This window comes from Anarrhichthys ocellatus, unplaced genomic scaffold, assembly GCF_004355925.1.
Source record: "Anarrhichthys ocellatus isolate YVR2014 unplaced genomic scaffold, GSC_Weel_1.0 scaffold8, whole genome shotgun sequence".
In the NCBI taxonomy this organism is placed as follows: Eukaryota; Metazoa; Chordata; class Actinopteri; order Perciformes; family Anarhichadidae; genus Anarrhichthys; species Anarrhichthys ocellatus.
In genome coordinates, this window is record NW_022280038.1 from 3394863 (window position 1) to 3408534 (window position 13672).

The 13672-nt window shown below is 43.5% G+C and overlaps 1 protein-coding gene across 1 annotated transcript in view; it reads left to right on the plus strand.

Annotated features, from left to right (window-relative positions):
- hcn4 (hyperpolarization activated cyclic nucleotide-gated potassium channel 4) overlaps nt 1-9775 on the plus strand; it is a 63260-nt gene extending 53485 nt beyond the window's left edge. The window contains exon 8 of the mRNA XM_031848484.1: nt 1422-9775. Within this exon, the coding sequence (XP_031704344.1) occupies nt 1422-3727 (2306 nt within the window). The 3' untranslated portion in view covers nt 3728-9775. The remainder of the gene's footprint in view (nt 1-1421) is intronic.
- Nucleotides 9776-13672: the final 3897 nt, after the last annotated feature.

Sequence of the window (13672 nt, forward strand, 5' to 3'; positions counted from 1 at the left end):
CAATATCATTATACTATGTTAGGAGAGGATGCATCTCTGTTCACTTTTTCCTTTTATTTACTCATGAGTGTTTATGTTCAGCATGGCCCATCATGCTGTAAGAAAAGAAAATCCACACTGATACTCAATGACAGAAATTACTTCCAAAGTCATCTGCATATAAACATGCAGATAGAGCTCTGGTATTGAAATGCGTGACTTCTCTTACACATACAATTGGTATTCTTTCCATATCCATCGCTGTTCCCAGGCTCAGCCCTGAGTAGATGAAAAATTCACAATGAAAGGCACGCCTGTATCATCACTCAGCCATTGCAGCATGCTCTGTTTTATCCTCAGCTATGTTTGGAATGGAAGATAGAGGAACTGCTTTAGGGGTTCTCTTTGTAGAAAATGGCTGCTTTGAAAAGATGTGGTGGGCTGATAGTGATGTTTCTGTCTCCTATGTATGTCCTTTCTCCTGGGCATGATGCTCATGTACACCCTTCTTCACGTATTACGTAACTTACACAGCGATGATCCACAAATTAATTACTGTCTTGATGGGCTCACAATCTGATTGGAAGTGTGCAGGCGATAAAGGGTCAGATGATGACAGGGCCGAGCTGGATGTAGATATAATACCTCAATGCAGCATCTCTTCTAATCTGCGATCAGCCATACCAGAAAATGGAGAGATTGATCTGGGCCTAATTGCATTTACAATAGCTTCGGATTTCACAGCCTTTTGTTCACACCAAATTGAAAATGGCAGTCATATGAATTAACCCTGTCATCGCTAGTGCGGCCATTCAACAATGACTAATGGACTCTGCGGTCAGAGTTGCACACGTTTCTCTGTAAGGTTGGCTCAGCAGTTGGTGTGCCTGTCATAGTGATGCAACTTCAACTTGTCTCTTTGACCTTGTGCTCAGCTCACAGGGACTTCAGAGTACTTGTGGTCGTAAGGCGGAAAGTGAAGGGAAGCAACTAGGAGCAAAAATATTATGAAAAAGTCCATTCTTATATTTAATTTAAAATTTTGTTAATATGCTTTGTGTGTGTCATCAGGTGGCCTATCCCATAGAAGTTATATCATTTGAGAAAAATACGATTTCAAGTTTATCTTTGATTTTAAGATACTTCTTTTTGATATTAACAACCCATAACAGGAAAGAAAACATGACACCAGAGAGATGGCTTGACCTATTATCTCAGTGCAGCTCACATTCTATCACAGGCTGAACCGGCATCTTATGGTACAATGTTTGCTTTATGTTTTGTCCCTGTTACCTCGGAATCACTGTGCCAGCTTCTTTTATTGGAAAGGATTGTTAGAAAATAGATGTCAAACTGGTTCTAACATTCTCCTGTTATTTATTTTTTTCTCTCAACTGTCCATCTTTATGTGTCTGATTTTCTGTTTGCGTGTGCTTTTTCAGGCAAGAAAAACTCCATCCTGCAGCACAAGGTACAACACGACCTCAGCTCTGGTGTACTCAACTACCACGAGAGTGAGATCATTCAGCAGATTGTGCAGCATGACAGGGATATGGCCCACTGTGCCCACCTCTTGCAGAACGCCCCACCCCAGACGCCTCCTTCACCTACCCCTGTCATCTGGGCCCCCCTCATCCAGGCCCCTCTCCAGGCAGCAGCTGCCACCACCTCAGTAGCTATTGCCCTGACACACCATCCCCACTTTCCACAAACTCTTTTCAGGCCTCCGGTTTCTGTTCTTGGGTCCCTAAAGGACCCTCCCAGCCGGCTCAAGAAGTTTCACACATTTGTTTCTCAATCCACAGCACCTGGCTCTGCTGGGGACTCCCCCTCTAGCACACCCTCTAAACTGCGCGCTGAGATGGACATGCCATTGCTGGCTTCTTTTCGGGCCCTGCACATGACGTCAGGTACAGGGCCAACTGGCACTAGCCAACAGGCCTCAGGTAGCGGAGGCCAGAGTGGACCCAGTGGGACTGGCTCTGAGTCCAGTGGAAGAGGGGCCTCTGCCTTCCCTTTTGGACCATACTCTTCATCTGGTTCACCCTCATCTAGTATGGCCCAACTACACCCACAACCACAGCATCAACAGCTGTTTCGCTCCAGCACCCCACCTCTCTCAAACCTCTTCAACCAAGGATCTACAGTTGGAAGCACAGGGTCAGGAATAAGTGGAGGGGCAGTTGGAGCCTGTGGTGGTGCTACAGGGTGGTCTTCAGGTGGAGCAGTCAGTGAGTCTGTGGAAGGAGCCATGGGAGGAGACACTGCTTGGGCTGGAGAGGACTTTATAACTGGAACAGGGCTACTGCCTGGGGCGCACTTTGGGTTGGGAGGAGCTACTGGTGGATCAGTCGAGATCTCAGGGGATTCAATGAGAGGGATATCTGAAGGATCAGTGGGTGCTGCTTGTGGCAGGTTAACAGGTGGGGCATCAGGGGGATCAATGGGGGGCATTACCTGCGGGTCAATAGGAGATGCAGCCAGGAGATCAATGGGAGGGACTTCTAGGGGATCAATGGGAAGAGCTTCTGGGGGATCAGTGGGAGGGGCTTCTGGAGAGTCACTGGTGGTAATGACCACTGGAGGATTGTTGGGAAATGCTTCTGGTGGATCAATAGGAGTGATTCCTGGGGGATTGACAGGAGGGGCTTCTGGGGGACCAGTTGGAGGGGGGTCCGGTGATTCTATGGTAGGAAATCCTGGAGGATTCTTGGGAAGGGTTTCTGATGGATCCACAACCAGCCATATAGGAGGTATAGGAGGTGTGAGTGGGCCAGTGGGAGCAGTGATTGGAGGACATATTGGCAGAGCATCAGGCGGAGCAGTTGGGAGCCATTTAGGGGGTTCTACAGCTTGTCCTGTAGGAGGGACTTCTGCTGGAATTAGAGTTGGACTTCTTGGTTCCTCTCAGAGTCCTATATCTACTGGCTCATCCAGCCCTTTGCCTGGTCAGCTTCTACACAGCCAGCCGCCTCCCAAGCCGCCTCAGGTAGCTCCTTTGCAGCAGTTTGCTGGGGGAGGCAGGACTACCAGTGGCTTAAACCTCTTCCATTCCCCTCCACATGGCTCCCCATCCTCTAGCAGAAGACAGCACAGCCAGCAGCCTGCTGAGGGCTCCCCATCCTCTCTCAGCCATTTTAGCCTGGCAGGCCTCCAGTCTGGCTTTCTGCCTCACCAGATGTCCCTGGAGAGGTCTGCCCTGGCCTCCCTGGCTCAGTATGGTTCAGCAAACGCCTCCCCCTGCCTTACCCCAGTGGCGCCCAGCCCTACTATTCAAAGCCCAGTGGCGGGCAGGACTTTCCACTACAGCGACCCCTCAAGTGCCACAGGATCCCACAGTTATCCGCTCATGCCTCAGTCTTCGCTCCCTTCACAGCCTCCTAGCCAGCCACACACAACAGAGAGAGATTCTCCACTGGGCCACTTTTCTGAGAACCTTAAGCTTTTATCCAGCTCGCACCAATCTCTGCCCCAGGAGGTGGCCCAGGCCTTAGGCCACCATATTGCTTGCTCTTCTGTGGAAACTGGATATTACCCCTCACCCTTTTCCTCGCCCACTCTTGCGCCCAAACCCTGTAGCTCAGTGCCAGAGCACATGACTCCTCCAATCCACATATCTCCGGGGCACCCTCACCAGACTCAGCCCCCTGGGGCCTCCCCGGCCTTGCCTCTACGGAGGGCATCTGCTGCCTACTCATCAGATCTAGAACCTCAAACTGTCCGCTCTAAACTCCCTTCAAATTTGTGAGGATTGATCACACCCTCCTGTGCTCCTCGAAACTGAAACACACACAAACTATCTCCATGTGTGAGATGCTTTTTTTTCTGTCTTCAGACTTCACTGTGTTCCACCTCATTTTTCCAAGATCTTAAAAATGACTGTGATTTAAATGACACTTTACCGGGTAACTCGGAGCTCTAGAATACTCTATTTGTTTTATGCTTTGACCTCCTTTTTAATTCATACATATTGTACATAGATAGAGATATATTTAAATGATAAGTTAATCAATGGACTAGGAGGGTGTGAAATCTAAAGGACAGTCATTTTCTTGATTTATATAACTATGCCAAATTCATCTGGTGAAGTTTTGGAAGACAATTAATTTGATTACACAACAATACTCTTTTTCTGCAGGAACCTATGCACTAATACCTGCATGTATAAATGCTTTTTGTGTGTTTCAAAAAATTATCTAAATTTTTAGCGAAAACAAAATGCTTCAAGACGGGCTCAATCTTGTACTATCTCATACAGGATCACATATTGTTGATCCTTAAATGTATCTATTAGATTGTACTTCTTTATCCTCTGTATAAACTTTTAAAAACGTAATAGGAGATGGAGAAGAGATTTTAGGAAACCAAAAATACTTTTCCTGTGGGGTTCATTCACCTCCTCTTCGCCCGTCAATTCTTATTTTATACCACTTTATCGTAATAATGTTTTTTGAAGCAGGAGGCAAGGGGTTCAAGGAGCAACCCTCCATCTCAATATTGAGGTATAACAGATGTGAGTGGCTGGCTTTCTGCAGAGTCCTCAACCATGTCCTAACAAGCTAACTTTGTCTTCCAAGCTCATGCCGCTAATGTGTGTAGAAAGCATGTGTTGTTTTTCTTCCTGACTGTGTGCAACTGATAATGTGTGAGTAAGTGCGGATAAGTGTGTGATTCAGTGGAACAGCCGGATGCAAGTAAAGACTTTACCCTGGACTGGTCAAAAGGATGTTGGCCTTTTTCAATCAAACCCTAGGACTTCCATTAATCACAGCTTGTGTGTTACATTGTGAACCATTTGTTCAAAAATAGTGAAATATACTGTGTATTGACCCCAAAACTAGACTTACAGTCATTGAGCAAATGCAGTACATACAAGCTGAAATGTCCGAAAATTGAAATATTCCACTTGATATTTGTTTTCTGCATTACGTCTACTAAAACTGCTATATGATCAATATAGAAATGTTTCCTCATTGAGGGCCAGTGCTGAGTTTGCGATGTTGAATGTATGTCCATTTGGTGTTGCTAAAAGTAGGTACTGTAGCAATGGATGCACTGTGGCCCCGGGGCTCAAGAGACTGTTACGTAACTATATTGGTCAAGTGTCCTTGAGCAAGACACAGAATCGACTCAATTGGTGTGAAGCAATCTGAATATACGACTCAGTAAGTTGCCTAAAACAGCCCACACTTTACTGCATGTTCTCCTTTAAGTATTGCCATACTCCTGCCCTGCTTTTGTAATTGCTGAAAAGAGAAATTGCTGAAATGAAGGTGCAGGAAAGACCTTGACAACCATTGTTGACAGATTTTGACTTTAGTTTTGATTACATTGCTGTAGACATGTCTGAGTAATATACAAGACATACATGGAGCATATCTAGATTTCACATTAAAAATCAAAGATGGGAAAAGTTCCGTCATACATTATATGTGTATTCATTCAGAATCTTGTGGAACAGTCAGAGACCCTCAAAGTGGTCAAGAAAATTGAATACACAGTGGAGGAAGGTATCACTAAATTCCCAAAGGAGAGGAGCAGTGATATGCTTCTACATGTTTGTCTGTAGCTCATCACCAACACAGACCCAGGTTCCAATCCGACAGCTGAGTCCCTAACTCAGTCACAGCACTCAGCCACAGCAGTCTAATTTAACAAGACATATCTGTAATCCCTTGACCCTCGCAGGCTATCATGGATTCACACACAGAGGTGCACAGTGACCACGCTCTTCCCTCATTAAAGTTCCCATAAGTCCCTATAATAAGGTATAGTGATACACATGACATGACACGCAGCTGCACGTATGCTCATTTACTGACATGCACACAACAAGAGTACACATTTACTTCTCCTTGCAAAAATAATAAATATTCAACAATACTTTTTTGTGCAGCATTTTGTGAAAATACTGAATTTGCAGTAAATTAATCGATGACCAATTGATTTTCCACTTTCTTATTGCAGTCAGATTACCCAGGCCAGTTTATATAGCCAGCACTTTTATGATTAATGATTTAATGTATTATTTTTGTTGAAGACATTAATACATGCATTGTAACCCTTGGTAGTCTTGGTATTAATACATCACTATATTCACCATTTGCCTTGCAAGAAATTGGGCAACACTATTATAAAACAAGTCTTCTATCATCAACCTAAAAGAAAGGTCTATCATGGAACACTGTGGAAAAACAGTTTTAAGCAACACTGTTGAGGTGTTGCATTTTAGGGTGCACTGTTTGATGATGCATTTTCTTATTTTCGTTTGGATAACTGGCCACATGAAGACATTATTATGTAATGTCAAGATTATTCCAGTAAGCAAAATGATAACATTGATTAAGCAATCGTCTTTGTTGTCATTCTATCAGAATTGCCTAATTTTGCAAGTACCCGCATAACCAACAGCTGAATGCAGTATCCCCAGGAATGATCTGTGTTGCTCGTCATGGGAAATGTAGTCTATCAAGAACTGACATATGATTTAATTAGGCAGAATGAGGGGAAGTAGACACAGCAAGAACTCTATGATTAGCTTATCATTATAGAATTACTCTTGATTTAGATTACATAAGTGAAATCAATAATGGATCATAGCTTTCATCTGGAGACGCATGACCTTTTCATGGTCATCTTCACAGATGGAGTAACCGTTACTAATAGCTTGAGCAGTGTTTTGTTCACCTCTCCCACATTAAACACCTCATCTACATCTTTAGTAAACAGCTAGCTGATCTATCTGAAACATTTAGTTGGCCTTGAGCCTCATGGTAGGAACCACCCAGAGTGGCTAAAGGGTGGGATGGACACTGCTCTACGACAGAAATGACAAAGTAAACACATCGAACAGGTTCACCTCTGGAATACTAATTGTCTTTACAGAGTGTAGGCGTTAAAGCCTTGGTCTTCTTGTATCTGCTAGCCTTGCACATAATCAAACAGACTGCTGTGCCTCGCACATCAGGTAAAGTCCCCTCTTTTCCTCAGAATATGAACTTATTAAGACGTTGAGGCGGAGAACAGTTTGAAGTCGATCTGTGAGACAAAGGTGTAGATGTGAGGAGACATTGATGCACTGAGGGAATGATGTAGTCACACTTTTAGCCATGGGGAGGACAGGTAGACGGGTACCCTATGGGGTGGCCTCATGCTGACAGGGTATCTGTTTCTCGTGGGGACTTGTGGCATATAGCTCATGGATATCAATGTACAATTAATTGGACGGATATGGAGCATTGCTATCTAGCTAGCAGCTATAGTGTTTGGGTGTGAGTGTTTGTGTGTGTTTCCCACACTGCCTAGCAGGGTCGATGGCTGGGGCTGGACGCTGTCGGAGGAGTGTGGGAAAAGGGAGGCACAGGTCGTAGTTTACTGAGAGATAGACATTGAACAGGGATTGATTAGTTGGCCTGAACGTAGTCTGGTCCATTACCACAGATAAGTGGTTTAGGGGAGGTTTGGCACAGTGGATAAGCTGAATCTGTCACTGTCAGTTAGAGAGCTGACACAATCTGCATGATGTCCTGTCTGTTTCATTTGGGCCTACATCATTCCAACATCTGTCTTTTTACTTTTTATGCAAGAAAACTGCCAACTTGGAATTGAGAAAAGCATTTTTTCATTGATGGCATTGCAGCTTTGAAATGATGTAATGTAAATGAAAAGAGGTTTATAATAATTGTCTCAACTCACAGAAGACTATCCTTCATTCTTAATAAAGACATGAAAATAACCACACTGGGAGTAACAAGATTTCCACCTGACATCAATGTTTATTGTTAAAGGGGATTTGATATTTCCATTCTCCCAGACTTTGAAACTTTGTGTCTTCTGAGAGAAGCAAAATAAGAAAAACATCTGTGGCTCACCTGCTCATGCGGGGAACTATTTCCATGTCTCCCATGTCACCCATTTAAACAAGGCAAGAAAACGGCTGCATGAGATTAACAGAGGAAATAGCAATGAAGGGTTGAAGGATCACTATAGCTGCCAGCGTTTTTATTTTTATTTCAACTGAATCTAATCTAGGTCAGGGCTACCTAGTCTTGAGAATAAGGGGTACAAAAGGAAAATGATTATAAATTCATAATGTCTGGCAGAAGTTATGCATCTTCTCCTCTGCCTGAGGCCAGGCCTGGCTCTGGTCCTGCTGTTGGCCCTAGCGAGATGTGTTGTGAAGCAGCCAGCAGGTTTGTAAGTTGCTTCAGCGTAACCCGTCATTGCAGAGCTTTGGTGGGGCTCCACATGGCATCTCTCTATAATTTCCAAATTCATGGTTGTTTCTGTAAAGCAGCACTCTCAGATTCTGTTTGGTGCACTTCCAATTTTGCTGCCTAATGTTAGCCTCCCTCTCTCTTTGTGCTGCCCTACTCGCCCATGAATATGGGTTGGTGAAGCAGCGATGCACACCAATGAAATCATTTGCTGTGATTGAGGATTAGATGCAGCAGCAGCGGAATCGAACCTGCAATTTCTCTGGGGAGAAAAAGCCACGGCATTATTTCCGAGGCCCTCGTTATTCATTCATGACCACAAATCCCTCCTACCCTTCCACAATCGCACAATTTATTTCGTACACACGCACCAGAATCAGGTGTTCCGTATGACAATGTACATCAGAGTGATTGAATATGATATGAAGATTCCTATATGTGGTGAAAAGTTGTGTTTATCGTAGCGTCTAATACAACTGACCTCTTTTGCTGCCACTCCAGTGAAATGGAATAACACGACAATAATATTATTTTGACCACAAAGTGAGCTGTTGGGCAGTGTAACCTGGATATGACCTAGTTTAGGAAAAGCATGCAATAGTGGGGAGCAAACAAATTCACACTAAGACTGTATCGCCTTCGGATCCTTCACGGTAACGGCAATGTATAGCTAACAGGCAGGAGTCTCTCTTTGTAGCTGTCAATATAAAGTCAGTGATTCATCCTACTTTTCTGCTTGTTCATATATTCAATTTTGACATGGTTCCGTAAACTAAGAAATATATTTAGATGTTTAGATTTGGTTCTGAAAATACATGGTTTCATATGTTTATCTACTGTTTGTAGCTGATCAGAAAGTCCTGTGTGGAAGCCAAAGGGGATGCTGCTCTTGACTTGATTAGTCTGGAGGAAAACAGAAAGGGCATGTTCATACTAGATGAGATAAGGGTTTACTTTAACACTCCTGCTTTTCATTTGCGCAAGTATGTACTATAGTTCCACTTCATCTGATGTTGGGAACCTAATGTCGACAAGGTACTTATACAGATTTCTATATTTCCATAGAACCTATTTATATTTCTGTATTTATTTTAGGCTCTCTTAATAAGTGGTGTCATCATCTCCATTATGATAAGCAATGTTCACCAAATTGTGTGTATGTATAAAGTTCATAACATATCCATTATTTTTAAGGAAACATTTAAGGAGTGGGACATTATCGTTTCATCATGCTACAGAACAAGACTTTCTACCTGAAGGCTCAACCTTTTTGGTTTGCGAGGCAGCGACTGGTTCATCACTTCTTACAAGGACACATGACCTTTTGGGGAGGACAGTATTTTGACCGCTTTGCTATTGATCAATGGATATCTATTTTTTCTGCAATGGTGACTATGGGGAAAAAAAGCAATAAGGGAACTGTACAGGTATGGTGTGACTGGATGTGTACCTGCAGGACATTGCACTGACCCATGCGACAACCACACACACACAGAAGTCGTGACTCGTGGTTTGTGTGGCGGTCAAAGGAGTGAGGCAGAACCTGTATTGTCGATAAGCACACATACTGGATGAAATAAAACGGTAAAGCATAAATATAAGGAACTTCTACCTGAGTCTTTTTTTTTCTCTGTTAAAAGATGCAGCATGCTATCAATTGCACATCACTAAGACACTTAGCACGATGCAATATATGCACCTCTTTAGGGTATTCTGAGGCAATTGTTATTGTACATTTTTGCCTATACATGTACAGGAAATGACAAATTTATGAGGTTAATTGTTTTATCCCTCCATCTTGTGCGATGTGTCTATAAGCAAACACACATTAACTCACAGATGCACGCAAAAAGCGGTCAAGAGGCAGGTGAAACTCCTCAGAATACTGGAAATGTCGGCAGAATGTAAAACGAGGGACAGTCTGCGTCGGCCCCTGTGAGCACTCAGCCATCTGCTTCATTAGAATTCCCCCTTGAGGTAACCTTCCCTTCTCCAAGAGCAACTCATTGAAAGTAAAGGGCTTTGTTTTACATTGTCTATTGTAATTACACATTATTCTCCTTCTCTGATGACTGCTTGCTGAGCGGAGAGGAGCTGGCTTACTGTCGCCCAACCGGCATCTGATGGCGACAAGAGAGCACACAGGACCGTGGTGTAATCGCTGTATGGCCGCTGCTGCCACGTGAGCGTCCTGTATGCTGCCTCGGTGTGGTTTTGTACAGCGGGCCAAATCAGCGAGGTCATGGTGACATCCTCGCGTTTGAGGTGGCTGTCTCTCTGCTGCCATAGCGGGACGACCAGCACTAATGCCTTCCTCTGCAGCATCTGGGATAATCTGCTCTAGTTCTTCTTGGGTCAAACTCAACAGTAATTAATCCTACCATTACCCTGCAGGCCTCCGGGTTAAAGCACTGTATATGCGTGTGTCTCAAGTGTTTTCCTTTTACAGATAACCCCTTTCAACTTCACTCTGGTACTGGAGGAGGGAGAAAGCCTTGATTTTTTTCATTTTCCATGATGTTTTAACAGTGGCATTTGAGAGGGACATAGGTATTTGGGTGGATTTCAGGGAAACTTGAGTGTCCTGAAAGTCTTAAGATCTGTACAGAGCAGTAACGGACCAAATGTAGAGTTGTTACTTAGATTCAGTAAATTAAAAATGCCATTACCTTGTTATCACACCCTCTTTTTTTCCCCTATCTATCTTATATATTTGTAAGTTTGTTTTTAAGGGAAATGCTTTTTCTTTTCCCACTTCTTCTCACGCCTGTAGGATGCAGACCTGGCTGGCACTATATTATTTTGGCAGCCCAGGGCCCAGAGCACTCAGAAACAAGCACACAGTAACTATGGCACATTCGTATTAGTGCATTTTTTCCTCTAAAACCCTGCCTTCAAAGCCTTTTGACATCTGCCAGTTTGTTCACAAACATTGTCCAAATGCCAACTTTGCAATGCTCCAGCTTTTGATGCACATGGCTGAAAGTTGTTTTTGTCTGTGTCGATGTGTGTATGTGTGTTTTCATGCATGTGGGTGACTCTGTACTTGTGCATGCCTCCTGGGATTGAGTTCATGAAAGCATACGCATGGATAACATCAGAAAAATGGCCACAGGTTGCTAACCTGATGTCCCCACTCTGCCTCTTGCTCTGCCAACCCCCCTGCCCAAAAAGCCCAAGCCCTTTGCTCTCTCCTTCCGTCCCTTGCTGAAATGTCATGATGGTCAGGAATGGGCCATATATGCCCTACTTAGAGGAAGAGCAAAACAGCTGAACTATGTGTGGGTTAGTATTTGGAAAAATAAGGCTTCAAGCTAATACTTCCTATCATCAGTAGAAGACGTGAAATTTGATTAGCTCAGTGGTGAATGCAAACATGTCTAATTTGATTTCCTTGTCCATGAGTTATAAAGACACAGAGGACACTATATGTCAGTGGTGGAAAAATACTGTTCTAGAGTGTAAATTCAAAGTACAAAATAAAACTAACCCACATATACTGTAGTATCAAAAACAAGAATAGGTTTGTCTAGCAGAAGAGCATTTTTTTTTCCTCTCCCGTCATTCACCTTATGACACCAAGGGGGCGGTCCCGAGCTCCTTCTGCCCATGCGCAGGCTAGTGCCTTGCATGGTAGCTTGCTTCTATTGGTGTTTGAATGGGTGAATAGGTGTCAAATTGGAAAGAATTGTTGATGAAATTTGCTAAGTGGGCAACTGTACTTCTGTAATACTTAAGTAGGATTTTAAGCTAAGGACGTTTACCTAATAGAATAGTCTTACATTGTGATATTGGTTGTTTAACTTAAGTAAAGGATATGAGTACTTCTTCCACCCCTGCCATATTGATATTGCGTACATGCTGTGATACATTGAAAGTATTTCACGTCTACTCTTCTTTTATTAACCTTTGCTGGCCATTTCCATGTTATCCGGTGAGTGTTAATGGGAACTGAGAGACAGATTTTGATGTGATGACGTGCTGCCTTGAGCTGCGACCTCACTGCGATATGTCAACACAAGAACCAGCAGCTCAAGTTGTCACCCAGCCATCTGCTAACAGTCCGTCCTAAATGTCTGTTTCCAAGCACAGCCAATCCTCCCTCCAGATGAACCCTCAGAGGCTGATACAGTTAGCTGCCTATTTCTGAGTCCTAAATCCATCTTGCAATACTCGTAAAATGTTTAAATGCTGTTTATTGATTCGGTCCTTGAAATTGAATTGCAAAGATTAATTCCAAAATGTGATATCCACTATATCCAAAATATGATCCCTACTCTGCTTAACCGATTGCTGGCATGAGAGTAAAATATTCCAGCGGATATTTTGGGGGCTTTTAATTTAAAGGAGAGTGATGTTTAGTGCTGGTTTTTGAAATGCTGAACAGTAAGCTGAAATATTTTTCTCTCCACAACAAACTTACTATTGCAAAGAAACCAAATACATTTCAATATATTAGCATGCTATATCGTTCAGTGGATGATTCATGCGTATTTCATAAAACCACTCTCTCTCATGAAAATAATAACAGAAAAAGAAACCCAGAGGAACTCATTTGAAAGAGAGGAAAATACCAATGAGCAATGATAATCCTCCATGACTGGTGATCCCTACAATACCATCCTCCTCCTCCTCATCCTCTCCCCCAGTGAGAGTTGATGGGAGGAAAAAAGATCACATCCCTCTTCCTCCCTTTGCTCCAGAGACGGCAGCGCTTGCTTTTCACAGGGTGAGGGTAAACTGTAGTTTGCAGGAGGCCCAACCCCCTCAGCCTGCAGCCTCTGTTCCCAGTTTATTATATTAGCCTGTGCCCTTGAGTGTTTTGCAGCTAGGCTCATCCTTTGAACTAAGGAAAGAAAGCAGACCATGGCAGCCATACCATAAATCATGTGGGTTTAAATTCTGACAGCAAATGGCCTTGTAGTAAACCATCGCCAGGCTTAAGAAAACAGCGTCTTGATTGGCTGTGTTGGTAGGCTTGTTGTCCTCTTCTAGCTTTGAGATGGATCAGAAAAATACAGTCATTTATCAAATTCTCTTTGGCAATGAAAACCAAACGAATATTAGCAGCACGAAATGTCGTGTGATAAAGTCATGTCGATGCGAGAATCACAAAGAGCTGGGGGAGCAAGGATCAAATTGTCATCAACCGTATGCAGCTAGAGAGGCCTAATTACACCTAGCCATTGCTCAGAATAATTAAGACGGTTTCAGTGTCATTACTGACTCCCAAAGTTATAGCGTTGCAGAAGAGCCAGTCTGTTGAGGAGAATCATTCCTGGAGGGGAGCGGAAAGGAGGAGCAATTTTGGAGTCAGCCAACCAATGCACTGAATGTCACACTGGCCTTGCTGACCTCCATGCTTCATCTCACAAATGAATGTCCTTTCTACTGGCGGGGGAGGTGGGCACCCATATCAAATATTTCGGGAATCCCCTGCATTAATGGACTGATCATTAAACCCAACTAGAACGCTT